Here is a 19,606-nt window from a genome sequence, read left to right as displayed (position 1 = left end):
GACTGTTTGAATAGCAGTTTAATTATCAAATGATTCACAGGCTCTTGTGAGGATCGGAGCAATTAATATAATAAATGAAAAAAAAATAACCTTAATTTTAATTTAATACAAAGATCCTGACCCTTTTATTTTTCACATTTATTACACATGTAACAAATTGTGCAAAACACATGTAAAAACGTCTAGAGAAGTAACAATTAATCTTAAAGCACCAAGCTTTTTATTAATTAAGGATTGGTAATAATAACCTACCCTTGTCACACAATGGTCCTTTATATCCAACAGAGCATCCCTCTGCGCATGTTCCGTTGATATGGTGACATTGAGAATTACCGAAACATTTACCACAGATCTGTCTGCACATTTCACCGTACATTCCTTCGTTACATTCTTAAAATAGAACATTTCAGCAATTTTGAAGAATAAGAATTCAACTTCTAGATTTGTTACTATCAGATTAATTTTAACAAGATTAATTGAACGATACAGTACAGAAATAGAAAATGAAGAGGTATAATATTTATATTATGTAGTACTCAGAAATTCGTTTATATAAAGAAATTCTTAAATAACTCCATATTTGGCTTTAACAATAATTGATTAGGTGAAAAACGCTTTATGGCACAGGGCATGAGAAAGAGAGAGAAGGAGAGATGTAAACGAAAATTGATTAAAAACTGTATTATAATCTTATCTTTAGCAATATATACTTTATCAGAAATGAAATTTTCATCTAAAAGAAAAAAAAAAAGCACTGAAGACTTTAAACTTGAAGACAATAAGTTCCAGGTATATTGCATAATTTATGCAGATTTTCAAAGTGGGAATCCTTTTATGTTTTCAAATTTTTATTATTTATAATGATGTTAGAATATATTCAAAAAATACGTTGATTGTTTTCTTTCTTTTCTCATGATTATCAGCACAATGTTTTTAAACTAAAATGATGCCCGGTAGTTTTATACTTCTACACAATATATATTTCTGCTGAAATTTCATTTTAATTTTTTTTATTCAAACACATTAAAGGGTAGCAATGACGTAACAGATGAATTTTACAATCTAAAGAATATAATGGTACTTTTTAACTAATTTCATGACGAATATATATTCAGTATATTGTGTAAATGCAAGATTCAATAACTAATGCATGTCACTAGTCTATTCTGTTTATTTACAAAATATTTTTTTGAATGAAAATAAATGAAATATTCTGCCTTTGTAGGCATAGAAAAATAAATACCTTCTCGACAAAGAAATCCCTTGTACCCTGTTGAACATCCTTCAAAACAAGTGCCGTTGATATGATGGCACTGAGTGCCATTTAGACAGTGCCCGCAACTATGATTACATTTCACACCAAACATTCCACTGTCACATTCTTAAAGAAGGATTACCTGATACATGATCGTTTCATTTGGCATAAATTTGCGGTTAAGAAATATGAAATATGATTTTCTAATTATCAAGCAGCAAAACGTAAAGCAAAGAGAAAAAGTGAATTCTGTTCCTTATCTCTTTTATTAAAGCTTATTTTATAGAAGGATAAGTTCTTTCTACTCATCGAAGTTTCAATTATTTTAACTAATGTGCTAAAGGGAAATATATTGAATATCTGCAGAGGATTAGAATATCTATATCACAAAATAAACATGTATATATACCTTTATCACACAGAGGCCCCTTGTATCCCGCAGAGCATCCTTCGTCACATGTACCATTCATATAGTGACACTGTGTCTCATTTATACATTGACCACACATCTTACCACAGTTATCACCATACATTCCATTGTCACATTCTTTTACAAAGAATAAATAGAATATAATATTCTAATCTTAGAACGCTATAAAGAGATTAGATATAATCGATTTGTTCCTTAGAAAAATCAGATCATGTATGAATCAAGTGTACTATATTCATCTCCATTGCCTTTAAATAATAAGAATTGAAGATCTTTCGTAAAAGAATGAGGGTGACTATCAGGTATTATAAAAGAAGATATCATAACCAGAAAATCATTACGTTCGTCACAAATGGATCCTTTGTACCCTGTAGAACAGCCTTCTAAACAAGTTCCGTTGATATGATTACATTGTGTGTCATTAAGGCAATTTCCACAACTCTGACTGCAGTTAAAACCGAACATGTCGCCGCCACATTCTTTAAAAATGAAATTCTTTTCATTATTAAGTTTTTATTTCTTTTTCTTTCTTTTTTCTTTTATAGTTTTTTTTCCTTTTTAATATGAAATGGGGAATAAAGAGGAAATTTATGTTGCTATATGTTATCACTACAACAGATATAGATCCCATTTTTATATGATACTGTAACCTGTGTTGCTTAAGAATGAATGAATATTCCTACCAATGATACAAAGCTCTTCTTTGTATCCTGTAGAACATCCATTAAAACATATTCCGTTGATGTGGTGACACTGCGAATCACTAAAACAGTTCCCACACCTCTTACTGCAGTTGAGGCCATACATTCCACCGTCACATTCTGAAATAAATTCAATATTTTTAGTTTAAAATGCAGCGTATTTTGACATAGCGGAGATAGATATATATCTCGGAACTGTAATAATATGAGACCTATATAATAAAAATCCTAGCACATTAATGTACATCGTATCTGAATGCCTCATATAACAGTATAGGATCATAAGCATGTTAATATTGTGAACGAAAGATACCTGGAGTATTCTTTAAGCTAGGGGTACATACATTTACAAAATTGTATGCTTAATTTAAGTGGAAGTTGTACAGCTTAGACATTCATTGATTTCTGAATCTTCAGATTTTAGCAATAGATAAAACTACAGGTTTTTAGTTAAAAATTAGAAGATTTACACGTCAAAGAATGGAAAGTCAAGTTTTTTTTCAGTATATAAAACTCTGTTTAAATAGATTACTTTTAATAAAAAAAAAACGACATGTCTCCAAGCGTTTTTACATTTAGAAGCATACGAGAAAATGCATACAAATGCTTAAAATTTCAATGAAACTTTTGTAAATGCTAGATATTTCTAAAATCGTTTTAGGTACAAATTTTCCAAACACAATTTTGATATTGAATAAAAAATACATTTATCAGTTAAACAGAGATTTTGTATTCAAATTTTATGTTCAACTAAAATATGGAGATTACGAACAGTAATCAACCTTAAAAGTCCATTAAACCATACAGATCGGTAACAGAGCAAAAACAGACCTCCAAACACATCAGAGGTGGGATCAGGTGCCATGGAGGAGTAAGCATCCCCCGCCGACCGGCAAATCCTCCGGATGAATCTTGTCAGGATCGGGAAAATGGAAAACTCTGTGTTCAATTCAGTTGTAAAGAATAGCCTAACAATTACTATGAAAAACGTCAGTCAGCATTCCACTTAAAGATAGATTGTTTTTGTTGATAAGGTCATTTTATCGACCACTTTCGACCAATCGATATAAAAAACTTCAGATGAAATGCTACCAAATAATAAGTAGTGTTTGCGCGTAAAAGTTTAAGACATCGATCAGAAATCTCATAAGTACAAAATGAACAGTACAGAGTGTAAAAAAAACATGGACACCTGGAATCTCAAAGATGGATCAGATGTTTACGAGAAGGAATTTGTATTCCCTTGTAACCATCCTCCGTTAGCCCTTCGTATTTATCACGTAGATGGAGCATTCCGTAGTAATTAGGTATAAAACAATAGCTATCAAATGGTATTAAATGTATCAGAGAAAATCCTACCTGATGTTAGCTTGCATTTGCAAACAATGTCATTTGTAAATATAAAAATGTACGAAAAGCTGACTTTAAACGGGTTGTTGAAATCCTTGTCACCTAAACATATTTGTCAGTAGCTTGCCTCTGTTTAAAAGATGATCGTACTCAGTGTATGCTCTTGCATATCGAATCAGCTCAGGACATAAATATTACGTGCAGGATATGTTAAAATATTTCTTCATAAATAAGGGAAGTTAAGGATTGAGAACATTTAGTAAGCACATTTGACAAACACCTTAGTAATGAGATTGTAGTTATCGTCTTCAGGTCGTTAAACATCCAAATATGGAACATTTATGGCAGAATAAGTGGTATTTTTTATTTCCAGTTCAGTGGGGTATAACGAATTGATATAGGAATTTATGTCACTATAATACTTGTTAATTGATAAAACGTCATCAGTATATCAGAGTATTCTCTTATGACCCAAAGCAAGTTTTATTCTTCTAATGATGACGCTTTAATGAATTCTGTAATAAGGAATACAAAGAAGGTCGGCTAAAAAGGTCAATTAAACTATCATAAAATTTAAAATATGCTGAACTTCAAAAAAGTAGTGGAAAGTCCTTAACATTAACTTATTCAAAATCAACAATTTATTTCTTATTGCAAGTAGTGAAATAATATCTTACCAGTTTTGCAGAATGGCCCCTTATATCCTGTAGAACACCCACTTAAACATTTTCCGTTGATATGGTGACATTGTTCATCATGAAGACAGTGACCACAAATTTGACTGCAGTTAACGCCATATCTACTACCGTCACACTCTTAAAAACATGTAAGGTAGCCTATTTAAGGACCCTCTATACACTACAGGAAAATATTTTTTGGGAAAATTATAGTGTTTAAAGGTGTAAGCATTGAGCTTATCTACCACATTTTCCGCATAGGGTGCCTTGCATTTACCCCCAGGAAAAATGTTCAAAGACAATGAAGTACTGATGAGCATAAATCACTGTTGTTGTTTTTTTTTAAGTGGGCAAAATACCTGCACATGAAGTGTTCTACCTATTCATCTTGGCCTATTAAAGTATTGTAAATGTTTGATTTGATCACAAATTAAGTAATAAACTGTACATTTCAATTTCTTTTATTCTTGATCAAAGGGCAGATCACTCAATCTGCATAAAAATACCACAAAATCAGAACTCTCTAGTGTGCAGTGTATAGAGGGTTCTTAAGCTATCATATATTTCAATGTCTAAATATTAACGACAAAGTGAAACAATCTCAACCAAAAAAATGTTTTCTCACATCAGAAATTAGCTTCATGGTAAGTTTCTGTTTTTTTTTTTGTTTGATTGTCTTCTTTTTAAAATGTTTAAAAAAAGGAGACAATGAACAGTAATCTTGTTCAGAAGTCCAAAAAAAATAAGAAGAAGAAGAAGAAACAGAGTAAAAACAATATGTTCCCAAACTTAAGTTTGGGGAACATAAAAAGAATAAAAATGTTGAGCAGGGCAAAATCAGAGGTAGGAACAGGTGCCGTGAAGAAGACAGCATCCTCTCTCGACCGGTCAAACCGTGTGCACGTTGACATGAGCGGCTGACTAAATAGTTCTAACATTCTTATGAAAGAAATCGTCTACACTTTTACTTACCGATAGACTGTATTTGAAAACAAGGCCATTAATCGATGGTTCATTGATTGTATATTGTATCACGTCCCTAAGAGAATCTGTCACTTATAAAGAGACGTTACAATATACCAGTGAAGGGCTTCAAATTTAGACCCTCACTCGGCACTCAAGGCCATTTACTAAATACCTAGAGGAAGAGAAGATTTTCAAAATAATTTATTCAATTTTACTATATGTTCAATAAGATCGTAAAATCAGAACCTTGACCCTAGGCCCATGCATTCCTCAATATAAAAAGAGGCATCCTTGCTCATCATAATCATTCAATTTGTTTGTTTGCTTATTCCCAGACAGAGAAAAGATTTGTAAAGACATAGTTCATTTTTCTATATGATCAACGGAATTCCACATTAAAGCTGAACACGATTCGTAAATAGGCATACGCCATATTCGATTATACTATATACGATATCAGCACCTGGATATACCCTTCGCTTTCAGTACATCTGACTGTTTTATTGTCACGGATATCGGCGTGGAATGGTGACGTGTTCGTACTGGTTATTTCGCCTTGCCTTTGTTTATTTATTTTATTGCAGTAACGGCTATTTGTGTTTGTTTGTAAACTGCACTGACCTGTGCAACTGTTGTAAGTTTCTTTGGTATTTTACTATTCCTCCGTAGAAGAAATACACAGTTATTTTTTTTCGCTACCGAGTGCTGTGTATCATGCGTCCTTCTACACCGGTGACAACTGATTATACTGAACAGTGACTAAGGGAGCGGCTTATATCGGGACCTTCAGATATAGCGAGCGAATAATCGAATATGGCGGACGAATTCCTTTTACGAATCTTGGACGGAATTAACAATAATAAAATTTCAAAGGTTTTAGAAGAAATTGTTAAACACATGGAATTGACAGATTAATGGAAAGAAAAATTCGTCAATCTTAATGAATACACATGATGTGATGCAAACAACGTCCCAAAGGGTCGCAAAGATTTTATATTTCTTTATTCATCTCTATTGACGAAAAACCAACTTTGTCTTCGTAGAATCCCTTGTACTCATAATAACGGCACCAGAACGTCAGATCGTAAAACGTTAAAATTTGAATTTTCAATTCATGATTATGAGCGAGGAAGGGGAAACTGGAAACTTAATACTTCACTTTTAGAGTTTTAATGGATATAAATCACAAGTTAATAAATAAATCAAAGATACTATTAAAAGAAAAGGCCCATCTATTGATAAATGGGAGTCCTTTAAACTGTCGATTAAGGATTTCTCAATAGTTTTTTTTCCATCAAAAGTCAAAAAACTTCCACAGAATTCATATTTATGAAGTTATGACGCCAGTTGAAAGATCGGGAGATCCATAAATTTTTGCCCTTTTAAAATAAGTGATTAAAGGTCCTCATTATGAATTATATACGTCACCATTAATAACGTGTCAAGCAGGACAATAGTTAAAGAGTGAAGAAGAAAAAAATCTAAATTTCTATAATAAGGAGTTGTGTCCACACCGTGAAATAATAATAATAATAAAATACTCAGTAATTTTATTTTTTGTTATCAATCTGTTTTGAAATAGGATGAAACCTGTAAAAGTGTTCTGAAGGAATTTTGAAGAAACTTCATATCTAAATAATTCATTTCCATACATATCTTTGAAATTAAAAATCGACACACTTGGATTAAACCTATCTGTGGCGTATTTGTTATCACATCCTTTTAAACTTTAATTACACCTATAAGAGGAATACATGTTGTACAAGTTATATTATTTAAGTGTTATTAAAAAAATCTAAGTGGTATACCTATTAATTTGAAGTCTAGGACTGATCTGAATTTCATCGAAATCCGAAATAGAAAAGGGACATTGAATTTAGTTAACTCACATACATATTGGTGGTGCATAATTCTTTCTCTTCATACTTAAAATTCATATGGATGGAAAAAAAAATATTTTTATAGCTGTTATATTTTTATACAATGCATTACATTATATACAATTTTCTAAAGGAAACACTAAAACAATACATTCCAAGCAAAATATGAATAATTCTTTACTAAACTCTAAAACATTTTTAAGTCATCAGACATTGATGCATAGAATATAGATGCTGTGAGTTTGTTTGTTTTTTGGACAATTTTCAATAAAGTATCACAAATAGTAAAGAACATATGAAATCACCTTCACTACAACGAAGACCTTTGTAGCCGGGTAAACAACCCAGGCAGTCTCCTGTTGTGATGTTACATCTCTGTTCCTGGCAGTTTTCTGGACATAAGTGTTCACAATTGTGTCCGAAAAATCCTGGATCAAGGCATCCTGTTTTATAAAGCGGGGCAAATTATAGATTGTAAAGTCCGAAATATAAGGGGAATTTAAAAGTCAAGGAGAGGTCATATAATTGATGTCTTTCCGTATTCTAATTAAAAAAAAAAATCTTACAAACTTACCGTACACTTCAAATTCACAAATCTCATTGAACGCATATGTAGAATAATAACTTGGGTATGTAACATTTGGTTTCCTCTCATTGTAGTAAATGACATAACGTCCATGTACAGGACAGCGTATTGTCTGGTTCTCTGTTGGTGTGCCTGTCTTGTTTTGTATCTTATGGAAACACAGGTAACCGTCGACCTTTGCCGTAGTATTTGAAACGTAGACGAAAAATCCAGCAAATCGCTCGGTGTATCTGCTAGGACCTTAAAAGAAAATTCATGATTATTTGTTTTAGGCTGGTAATTAACTAGGTTCGTTCTAATGATAATGATCTCCTTCTTTTATAGCATATCATATTATGACCTTGCACAGGGAAATTTATTGTCAGGTTCTCTGTTACTGTCTACATTCTATTTGAGAAAACGGTTCTCAAACTTTTTCTTTGTTTCATATTGTATTTTGGTTTACTTAGTATTTCAATTTTAAGGATTGGACCTACGACAGAAAAGATGACTAGACATTATATCAGACATAAAAATTCATAAAACAATCCGCACAATTACGCAAGATTTTCTACCTTTTGTAGCAAAAATGTTTTTTAAGTGGTGTCATTCATTTAGTGTATTTTATTTAAAGAAGGGCCAAGTTACAGCTAAGTTGTATGACGAACGAATTGAGAATTGACTTCGATATTTCTATCGTCAAAGTAGTTTAATTATTTATGTAGTTATATTCCGTCATCAACTGTGTACGGTGTTTACATCTCCAAACTTATTCTACGAACAGGAATTTTATTTTGAGTACGATGAATTTTGGAACCGGAACAAATTATTGACAGATAAGTGGATGCTACAGGGATTCATCAATCTTGTTGAAAGTCAGTATTTCGTAAATTTTATGGTTGCTATAATGCCCTTGTTAGCAAAAATCACCTAAACTTAGTTTTACTTTGCTGCCGTGTTTTATACGAATATTGAGACCTTTGTTTTTAGACTATTTTTTTTATGTAATATTCAGTCCTCAGTCTACCTGATTAAAACAATGGGCTCATGACGGAATTTATCGATCAACAGGAGATGCTCTCCCCTTCTGGACACCTAGTTCTACCTGTGGAATTCTTAGGGTCAGTGTTTTCTAACCTTTTCTCAGATTTTGTTGCATGTGTTGTTTGTGACTCACGATTTTCCTGCCACCGCATGTAAGAGAGTCTTACAAAGACTTTAGATGAAGGTTTTGTCAAGGGAAAGGTATGCAGTAAACTGACAGCGACATCCTTATGATAAACAATGAACAGATGGCATGATCACGGCGTGACCGAAAGAAAAAGGTGTCGATTTCTCCAATAAAAGAACAGCAGACCTTTGAGTTTTTGTAATTCGTAAATAACAAGTATATGAACGAGAAAAAAGTTTTAGTTTATTTATACTTTCAGGATAATCAATCTATTGGATATCGTCACAAAGTCTGTTGAGAAAGTTGATATTTTTTCACACTGAATTGTGCGTTTCAATAATACACATCTCTTTGTGCGTTTATTAAAGGTGCTTATACACAGATTTGAAGTTAATATTTACTCAAATTTTCTGTATAATTTCATGTTGCTATAACATTTCATACGAAAATTTGACAAAAATCTTACTTTATCTGGAAGTTATTGAAACTTCGAATTTCGAATTTCTGGACGCGTTTGATAGACACATCCTTGCACTTACACAAACTATAACTTTATCCTTATTACTTTAGAAAAGTAGCAATTCTGTTCTTTATTAATAAAAATATTAAAACTATAATGCAGAAATTTCAGAGTAGAAATGTAGAAATCAAAATCCTCTCACCAGTATTGTCAGTCCGTGCTCAGTGGTGTGTGCAGAGTTTAACAATTGAACACATCCGGTGAAACGTAAACATTAACAACAGAGCTCGTGCCCAGTTTACAAAAACAGTTTACGTTTCACGGGTGTATTCAATTTGTTAAACTCTGTATACAACAACACAACACTGAGCACGGGCTGACAATACTTAAGCGAGTGGGTTTTGCTTTCGCACATTTTTACTCTGAATTTTCTGGATTGTACTTTGCATGCACAATGCCTAAATAGTAGTCAGGGTTTGACACATGGTGCACGAGCCGGAGGCATGTAAAGTACAACACTATTGTTATTATTATGCTGACTGTTGTATAAAAACGACAATATTTTCTCCATTTCCAATGTTTCATCTCCTCTTACATTCATGTTAGCTAGTACACCTCTATTATGAAGTCACGTTGTGCTTCATGTACGTCATAATCTTTTTTCTTTAATTTTGAATGCTTCATGCATTTATGTATAATGTACAGATAATTTAAGAAAATTTTAGTTGAGTGAAGGGGGGAAAATTGCAAGAAACTATTTTAGAAAAAAATATTTTGTTTATTTGTGTAGATATTTGAAGATTGTTTTATATATATTATACAACAAAGTTTTAGATAACGGCGTCTGTGGCGTAATAGGTAGCGCGTCGGACTGATAATCTCGGGGTCGTGAGTTCGCTCCCCGGCGTGGGCGCCGTCGGATTTTCTTCACAAAAGAAGCCGTGCTCTATTTCGGCGTAGTATGCTTACGCTATATAAATCCCTAGACCACTAAACGAAAATAGTCAGGTATTGACTATATAGAAACAAACTGACAGGAAGCATAATATTCAATAATACACAACAAGATTGCTACTTTTCTTAAGTATTACGGATAAAGTTAAAAATTGTGAAAGTGCAAGAATGTGTTAATCAAATGCCTCCCAAAATTCATAGTTTCAATAATTTCCAGATTAAATAAGTTTTTAATTTTATTTTCGTGTGAAATGCTATAGCAACATATAAGTTGTGATATTATACAGAAAATTTGAGAAAATATAAACATCAAATCTGTGTCTATGCACCTTTAATTTTGAAAAATAGTGTGCATTTCCAGTTTTGCTCATTTATAGTCGTCCAGATCAGTTACCAGTCTGTGTTATTTGTTTGATAACGTATGCGGAGACAAACCAGTTTTCGAGTCCTTGGGAACAGGAAGGATAACTCTAAAAGGAAACTTCGATACCAAAGATTCTGAAACTATTTTTATGCCCCCGTATCGAAGATTCGGGAGTATATAGTTTTTGCCCTGTCCGTCCGTCTATCTGTCTGCCTGTCTGTCTGTTTGTCCGCCAAAACTTTAACATTGCCCGTAAACTTTTGATTGGTTGGAGCTACGGCTTTCATATTTCAAATGTGTATTCCTTCTGAGAAGACCTTTCTTTGGGTACCACCATATTTGACCTTGACCTTGGAGTTTGACCTAGTTTTACAAAATTTTACCCAACTTTAACCTTGGCCATAACTTTTGAACAGTTGGAGGTAGGGCTTTCATACTTCACATGTGTAATTCTTGTGACAAGACCTTCCTTTGGATACCAACAACTTTGACCCTTTGACCTTGACGTTTGACCTACCTTTGAAAAACTTTAACATTGGCCATAACATTTGAAAGATTGGTGCTAAGGCTTTCATACTTCACATATATAGTCCTTATGACAAGACCTTCCTTTGGATACCGACCGTTCACGGTAGCTCAGTCGGTAGAGCGCTCGCTCCGTGATCGGGAGGTCGTGAGTTCGAATCTCGGCCGCGACAGACCTAAGTCGGTAAAAAATAGGCAGCAACTGTTCCTTCGCCATGCGCTCGGCACTTTGAAGTGAAAGTTGCAGGTCCTTCGGATGAGACCTTAAAGACCGAGGCCCCGTGTCACGGCAGGCGTTGGCACGATAAAGATCCCTCACTGCTCAATGGCCCTGAGTGCCGAGTAAAGGTCAAAATTTGAAGCCCTTCACCGGCATATGGTGACGTCTCTATATGAGTGAAAGATTCTCGAATGGGACGTAAAACAATATACAATCAATCAATCAATCCTTTGGATACCAACAACTTTTACCCTTTGACCTTAGAGATTTACCTACTTTTGAAAAACTTTAACCTTGGCCATAACTTTAGAACAATTGGTGCTAGGGATTTCATACTTCACATATGTAATCCTTGTGACAAGACCTTCATTTGGATACCAACAACTTTGACCCTTTGACCTTGGAGTTTGACCTACTTTTGGAAAACTTAAACCTTGGTCATAACTTGTGAACCGTTGGTGCTTCAGCTTTCATATTTCACCAGTATTTCATATTTCATATTTCACCAGTATATTTCTTGTGAGAAGGCTTTTCCTTAGGCACCATTATTTTTTACTATTTGACCTTGACCTTGATGTTTGACTTACTTTTGAAAAACTTTAACCTTTTCCATATCTATTCAATGGTTGCTGCTAGGGCTCTCATATTTCCTCGAGACAAGACCTTACTTTGGGTACCAACATATTTGAATTGCATTTGGAGAAGTTTAACCTCTCCTATAAGTTGCCATACGGGGGCATCAGTGTTTCACAAACACATCTTGTTTCTACATCAATAAATTTGATTTTAATTTTATTTCTTTCTTGTTGAAATTTATTTCGTGTTTTTGCCCTGTTCACAGAATTGGATTGTTTGTAGATTTTATGAGATGAACGCTGTTCGTTATCTTCACCTTTTTTATTGATGTGTCTCTTATACAATCACGAGTTTATCTTAATTTTTTCTCCATGTATTTCAGAGGAAATTAGTTTTATTTATATTCTATACTTCTATTAATTTCTTTAAAAAATATGTTGACTTATAAAATTAATTTTCTATGGTTGTTTTTCAGCTTATTAACAACAAAATTTGTCATGTTACATATCAAAACTCGATGGGAAAAATATCTTGAAACTTATATTAAAAATTGAAATAAATCGGTATAAATTTATGCTTGTCAAAAGTAATGCTCAGTAATATGAAAACATAAGCTGGGTGTGTGTGAAAGACCCTTCAGTTCGCCCATAGGAACTACGCCTAAAATATTCCGACAATATGAATGTGTGTGTGTTTGTTGTTTTTTTTTTTTTGTTGTTGTTTTTTTTTTTGAACAGCATGAGTCTTGATGGATAGGAAATCTGCTATATGCGTGTGTAATTTTATATCGGATCTCTTCTGAAATTTCGTTAAAGCGAAGTTACTTACATCAGGTATCTGAAGAGTAAAATCAGGAAAGAATATGTACGGCTACAAAGATTGTAAAAGTTTAACGATATACGGATATCTTTGTCGATTTTGATTTGCGAGGAACTTCCTCATACTCAAGAACTATGTGATTGTCTTGTTATAAACTTTGTATATGGACCTAATACCATTTGAATAAATGTTAAATTAAGGAATAAAGCAACGGAGCACAACCATATCTAATCCCCTTTTATAATAGGAGGGATAAAATGTCATAATTATGGTGAATTTTTGAGATTTTTCGAGGGGCCTGTGCTTGTCATTCTAGTACGTTTCTGTACAAGTGCGCCTTACTACTGCTTTATTTAAGGTCTATACATTATCAATTTAATTGGACTGTAAAATATTGATTGGTATATTGAAGAATTCGTCTTCACTTTAGTCAGATTAGGCTAAATTCGTTTTAATTTATATTCACAATATATGATAATAGCTTGATCAGCGCCTCAAGTACAAAGAAACTGCGTGACAAATTATTCAGTGATGTCATTAAAATCACTGCAACGAGATTAAGCTCAATTTACATTCTACCTGGTGTTATTATGGCAAGATAAGTTACGCGTCGATTTATCTCTACATTATTTACGAGAAACACGGTATTTCAGTGTGTTTGAAAAATAACATTAGCAAGTATTCATCAAGATTCATTTGTAAAATTGTCTTTCCTTGAGTCATGATATTTCCCAAACCTCTGCAGAGGCTGATGTAGATATGAGAATCCTAAACCTAACTACAAATCCTTTTTTTTTAAATTAAAAATACCACAAAATGGGGTTACCTGCCATTTTAAACAATCAGTCAAGAGTGTAAAGCTGCAATAATATTCACTGCATTCTATTATGATTCTAGAAAAGCACCCAAAGCATACCGTAAACATGTAATTATAACTGATTGCAATACATTTGTCACCATAATCTTCGTAGTTTAAAAGGTGTTTTAACAGTAGAATACAGAATCAAAGAATACATCTTTTTGCAGCTGTTTAAACAACCTTTAGACCTCTTTCTATAGGGGCAAATAAACTACTTCTCACTATGTGAAATGAAATATGTCTTTGTTCGAAAAGCGAAAAAGGTACAGAAAACGAACAGTGATCGATCTAAAAAAAATTTAAAAACAATACAAATATGGGAATAGGACATATATAAACAGGGACTTCGAAAACCAGGGATCGAGGAGTCACACTTATTTCCATTTCAGTCCATTGATTGGACTAAACCCCATTAAATGAGATTTTAAATTTAAGCCATTACTTTTAGAAACTAAAGGATGTGATTTCTCAATAAAAATCTGATCTATAATAAGAATATAAACTTGTGATGTTAAAATTTATATACATCAATGCGACACGAAGTATATGTCAGATCAGATCAGGCAGAAAGACTTTTGATTTTAAAATTTTTTAAAATGAATGATTCCATTTGAAATTGGTAGTACATAAATGTACTTCTAAATGCTTATTTTAAAAGGTTACAACTATTTCTAAATTAATGTAAAATATACTGGTGAAAAACAGAATTATACTTTGGTCTCAGTCGTAAGGTTTGAAAGGTACTTGGTCCTTCATTTTAGCTCCCCTTTACCTAAGGATGCTTTGAACCACTTAAAATTGGCCTATTTGTTCTAGAAGAGTAGAAAATATGACAGACAGCGGAGAGGTGATCAGGAAAGGTTACAAAAGGCTGCGAATTCGGGGGGGGGGGGGGGGGGACGTCATATGATATAACAAATAATTAAATAATTGTTAAGTTAATAAATAGCAGATATTAATTCTATAAATAAATTTGCTGAGCTTAGAAATACTTGCGTATAAATTTAAATCAAAACCGACCTTGTAATGACATTTGTGTGTTTAGAATGCCTTTTAAAGCTTCCGGATACATTAACATAGCTACAAAAAGAACTTGTATTGCAGATGTTTATATAACTTATTATAGTCTTTTAGCCCTTTCCGTTTAATTAAAATAAGAAATCATGCCAATTTAAACAAGAGGCCCAAGGCTTTAACGGTCACCTGAGTACAATACAACAGTTTAGAGGATCCATAAACTGATAAATGAAGCTTTGTTGCCCAAAAGCAAGAAAAATAGTATGATCAGCATCAACAAAATAATTGGTCTAGTATCTATCTGTCCCCCATTTATCACTATTACTATGCTGACTATTAACGAAATGTCTATTTTTAACCCTATGATATTACTTCTCACATTGGCCTCTCTTGGCCTTTGAAAAACATTTAAAAAGAAAAGTTATTTTTGTCTTGTTTTTATTCATCTATTATTTCCTATGAATTCAAAGTCCTTTTTGTATTATACAATAAATATTCTTGCATAATTCTCTTATTCTGTTAACCTTTCATTTTCACTTTATTATTAAATAAAGCCCAACCCTGACACCAGTAGTAGAAAAAATATTTTGAAAGGAATTATGCATTTTCATAATATAATCAATAGTCCCCCCCCCCCTTCTTCACCAGAACCAATGTCCGAGTAGCCATGAATTTCACAATTTTGGAAGAGGCATTCTTCCTTATCATAACCATGTACTTCCTTTGTTTGAATAATATCCAGAAGCAGAGAAGAAGATTTCGAAAGAATTTATGCATTTTTTCTAAATAATAAGCCCCGCCCTAACACCAGAACCCCTGACCTTGGGGCCATAAAATTCACAATTTTGGAATAGGCAACCATGCTCATCATAACTATGAACTTAGTTTATTAAATACCCAGGAGCAGAGAAGAAGATTTTCAAAGAATTAATGCAATTTTCCTATATAATCAATAGAGCCCCGCCCTAACACCCGAACCACTGACCCTGGGGCCATGAAATTCCCAATTTTGGAAGAGGCGCTCTTGCTCATCATAACTACGTACTTGGTTACTTTATTCAATACCCATGAACAGAGAAAAAGATTTTCAAAGAATTAATGCATTTTCACTATAAAGTCAATAGAGCCCCGCCCTAACACCAGAACCCGTGACCCAGGGGCCATGAAATTCATAATTTTGGAAGAGGCACTCTTGCTTATCCTAACTATGTACTTTGTTACTTTATTTAATACCCATGAGTAGAGAAGAAGATTTTTCACATTAATTAATGCCTTTTCACTATATAATCAATAGAGCCCTGCCCTAACACCAGAACCCTTGATCCTGGGGCCATGAAATCCACAATTGTCGAAGAAGCACTCTTCCTCATCATAACTATGTACTTAGTGACTTTATTTAATACCCATGAGCAGAGAAGAAGATTTTCAATGAATTCATGCATTTTCACTATATAACCAATAGAGCCCCGCCCTTACACCAGAACCCCTGACCCTGGGGCAATGAAATTCACAATTTTGGAAGAGGCACTCTTGCTCATCATAACTATGTACTTAGTTACTTTATCTAATACCCAGGAGCAGAGAAGATTTTCAAAGGAATAATGCACTTTCACTATATGATCTATATAGCCCCACCCTAGCACCAGAACCCCTGACCCGGGGCCATGTATTTCACAATTTTGGTAGAGGGCTCAATGCTTATTACAATCATGCCAACAGTTTGATCATGAAATTCACAATTTTTGTTCCCTTTTACCCATAGATGCTATATGCCAAACTGGGTTGAAATTGGTTATGCGGTTTCAGAAAGAAGCTAAAAAATGTTCAAATGTTAACGCACGACGCACGCCGACTAACGAAAACGGATAGCAATAGGTCACTTGAGTGACTCAGGTGACCTAAAAAAAACTATATAAAACGAAACAAGTTAATCAGTAGTTTTTTTTTAAACCGTTAGTTTTACATAAATACAGATACATTAGCCTGCAGATACTTCAATATAGATGTCAACGCCGGTTTTGATTTTGTCTTTTAGAATAAAGGCGATTTAATTTACTTAAAGAAAAAACATAGAGGAAACTGTTGATAAGATATATATTATAAATGTTGTCCTACGTGCTACTATGCTTTCAACAAATGAAGTTAACGATAGATAAATAATTGATCGATTGTATTTTGCTTTATGACCCGTTTGAGAATACTTCGCTCATAAAGAGTTACTATATACCGTCGAAAAGATTCAAGTTTAGACATGGAGCAGTGCATACCTCTGTCGTGACACGGAAGTAGTATAAGGAGCCTAGATAGCCGGGTCAACTGAGTGCACTTTTGGGCCCCTGGGGGGATGGCCGGGTCAACTGAGTGCACCCCCGGGGTCAAGGTCAGAGATCTGGAAAAACCTGCACGCGCTCTGCACGTTCTGAGATATGGAAATTCCTGAGATGTGAGATCTGGAAAAACCCACACGCGCTCAGCACTCACCTGGAAAAACCTAGCCATTATGACCTCATACACTGTATAAGTATTGCATGTGTCTGACTTGAAGCTCATTCTCTTGTCAGTTCCATCAGCTGTCGACATGGATTCTGCTATGAAAAAACTGTTACATGCCCAGCAACTGATGAGATGGAGAAGACGGGCGAAAGAGTTAGAAAGAATTATTTACAACAATAAACACAGAGAATTAGCGCTCAGAAAAAGAAATGCGAGAATATTAGAGAGAATGCAGAGAGCCCAAGTCCAACAAGAACAACAAAGGACTGTGTCGGATGAAGAACCGCACTCATCAGCCCATTCACCACCCCATAAGCCAAAGGCCATTTCCCAATATTATCAAGTGAGACTGAAACAAGCCAAGCATTCCAGAAAATTTAAAGCGCATGAAGATGTCTACAGTGTGAATTTTAAGGAATTTCCAGAGGAGGAAAACAGAGGCTTTGTTCGGCGATTATTTAGAGACATGCTGCAAAATGTCAAATATCAAATGCAGTGTAATCCTAACGATTACCTACGCCTGAACATACGCCATCCTTCTCTGGATTCCGACATTTGGTACGAGTTTACGCAATGTGAACATTTAAACGAGGACGTCATTTTAGACAAAATAGAAGCCGTGCAACAATCCAAGAAGGATTTTAAACTGGGAGACGGGGCCATGGAATTCGACATGTTTCGGGTCAAGTATCCGGAAGGGAGTGGTGGAGACAAAACCAAACATCTGATGGTCAACAAGGAGAGTTTTAAGAAGGAAAAAAGAAGTATCGTTCAGATCGACAATCCCTGGGATCAGTTTTGTTTAGCTAGGGCCATCGTAGTCACCCGGTTATACAGTGAAAAACCTGAACATCCAGACCCTGAATGGGAAAAACGATGGAAACGCATGAGGTTAGGAGATGTAAGAGCTAATGACCAGAAAAACGAAGCCCTAGCCCTCATGGAACAAGCCGGGTGTGATATCCATCGGCCTTGTGGACCCGAAGAATGGGGGAAATTACAACAGGTGTTAACCCCTCGCTATCGATTGAAAATATTCCAGTTCAAGTCCACCTCCTCTAAACTCACCTTAGAACCCGTTTACAAAGGCTGCGGAGAGGGAACTTGTTTGAATGTCCTGTTAAACGACCATCATTACGATGCCATCATATCTATGCCTGGTGTGACGGGCAATCAATACTACTGTGATCATTGCGACGTGGGCTACAGGAAAATCACAGACCATCGTACCCAGTGTCCTCACCGATGTTCCTTTTGTTTAACCGACACGCCCTGCCCTCCAGACGGGAGCCGCATTCAATGTAGCCAGTGCCAGGGATTTTTTCAGAGTAGGACTTGCTACGAAAATCATCTGCAACCTCACAGTAACAATACGGCCACCACCGTATGCAGTTTAATGGGGCGATGTGAGCACTGTCACAATTGGATGTCTAAAAATTTACTCCCTCATCATCATTGCGGAGGACAGAAACAGTGTAAGATCTGTAAGAAAACCGTAGACACGGATCATCAGTGCTACGTTCAACTCAAGCCCGAGAAAAAGAAAAAGAAAGGCAAAGAGACCTTACAGTTCTACATCTATTTCGATTTCGAATGCACGCAGGAAACCGGCATCCACGTCCCTAACCTGTGTGTGGCACACCGCGTATGTCAACATTGCGGTCACTTACCCATAGAAGATCCCTGTCCTCACTGTCGACACATGGGACCCCGTCAACACGTGTTCCGAGGGCCAGAGACCTTAAGGCAGTTCATGGACTGGTTATTACAACCCACTACAGGCAATAAGAATTCCGCTTTATTACACGACGAGGCCATCATCATCGCCCACAATTTCAAAGGATACGACGGACAGTTCATTTTAAATTACCTAGTTCATTCCGCCTGCCTGAAACCTACCGTCATCATGAACGGCAGTAAAATCTTATCCATGCAAATCTGCGGACTGAAATTCATCGATTCCTATAATTTTTTACCTTTTGCCCTGTCCAAGATGCCCTCTGCTTTCGGATTCACCGAACTGAAGAAAGGATATTTTCCACACTTTTTTAATACGGAACACAACCAGAATTACGTGGGGCCTTATCCACCGGCAGCTTACTACAATCCCGACGACATGTCTATAAGTGGACGACAGGCTTTTTACCGATGGTACGAACAACAAGCCGGAAAAGTGTTTGACTTCCAGAAGGAATTTTTAGAGTACTGTGTCTCGGACGTCGATATTTTACGACGATGCTGTGCTCAGTTTAGAGCCACCCTCAAGAGCTTGGTCCATGTAGACCCCTTCCAGGAATCCATTACTTTTGCCAGTGCGGCCAATT

At 34.9% G+C, this 19,606-nt stretch overlaps 1 protein-coding gene across 1 annotated transcript in view; it reads right to left on the bottom strand.

The window, feature by feature from the left end:
- Positions 1-19,606, bottom strand: part of LOC133198222 (receptor-type tyrosine-protein phosphatase mu-like) — a 75,895-nt gene that overhangs the window by 13,990 nt on the left and 42,299 nt on the right. Inside the window, exons 4-7 of the mRNA XM_061334347.1 lie at positions 7,565-7,702; positions 2,369-2,506; positions 1,665-1,802; positions 253-390 (exon numbers count right to left, since the gene is read on the bottom strand). Of these exons, the coding sequence (XP_061190331.1) occupies positions 253-390; positions 1,665-1,802; positions 2,369-2,506; positions 7,565-7,702 (552 nt within the window). The remainder of the gene's footprint in view (positions 1-252; positions 391-1,664; positions 1,803-2,368; positions 2,507-7,564; positions 7,703-19,606) is intronic.

Source organism: Saccostrea echinata, unplaced genomic scaffold, assembly GCF_033153115.1.
Source record: "Saccostrea echinata isolate AGI-Se365-2 ecotype Australia unplaced genomic scaffold, CSIRO_AGI_Sech_v1 ptg000033l, whole genome shotgun sequence".
In the NCBI taxonomy this organism is placed as follows: domain Eukaryota; kingdom Metazoa; phylum Mollusca; class Bivalvia; order Ostreida; family Ostreidae; genus Saccostrea; species Saccostrea echinata.
This window is presented reverse-complemented; position numbering and strand designations above follow the sequence as displayed.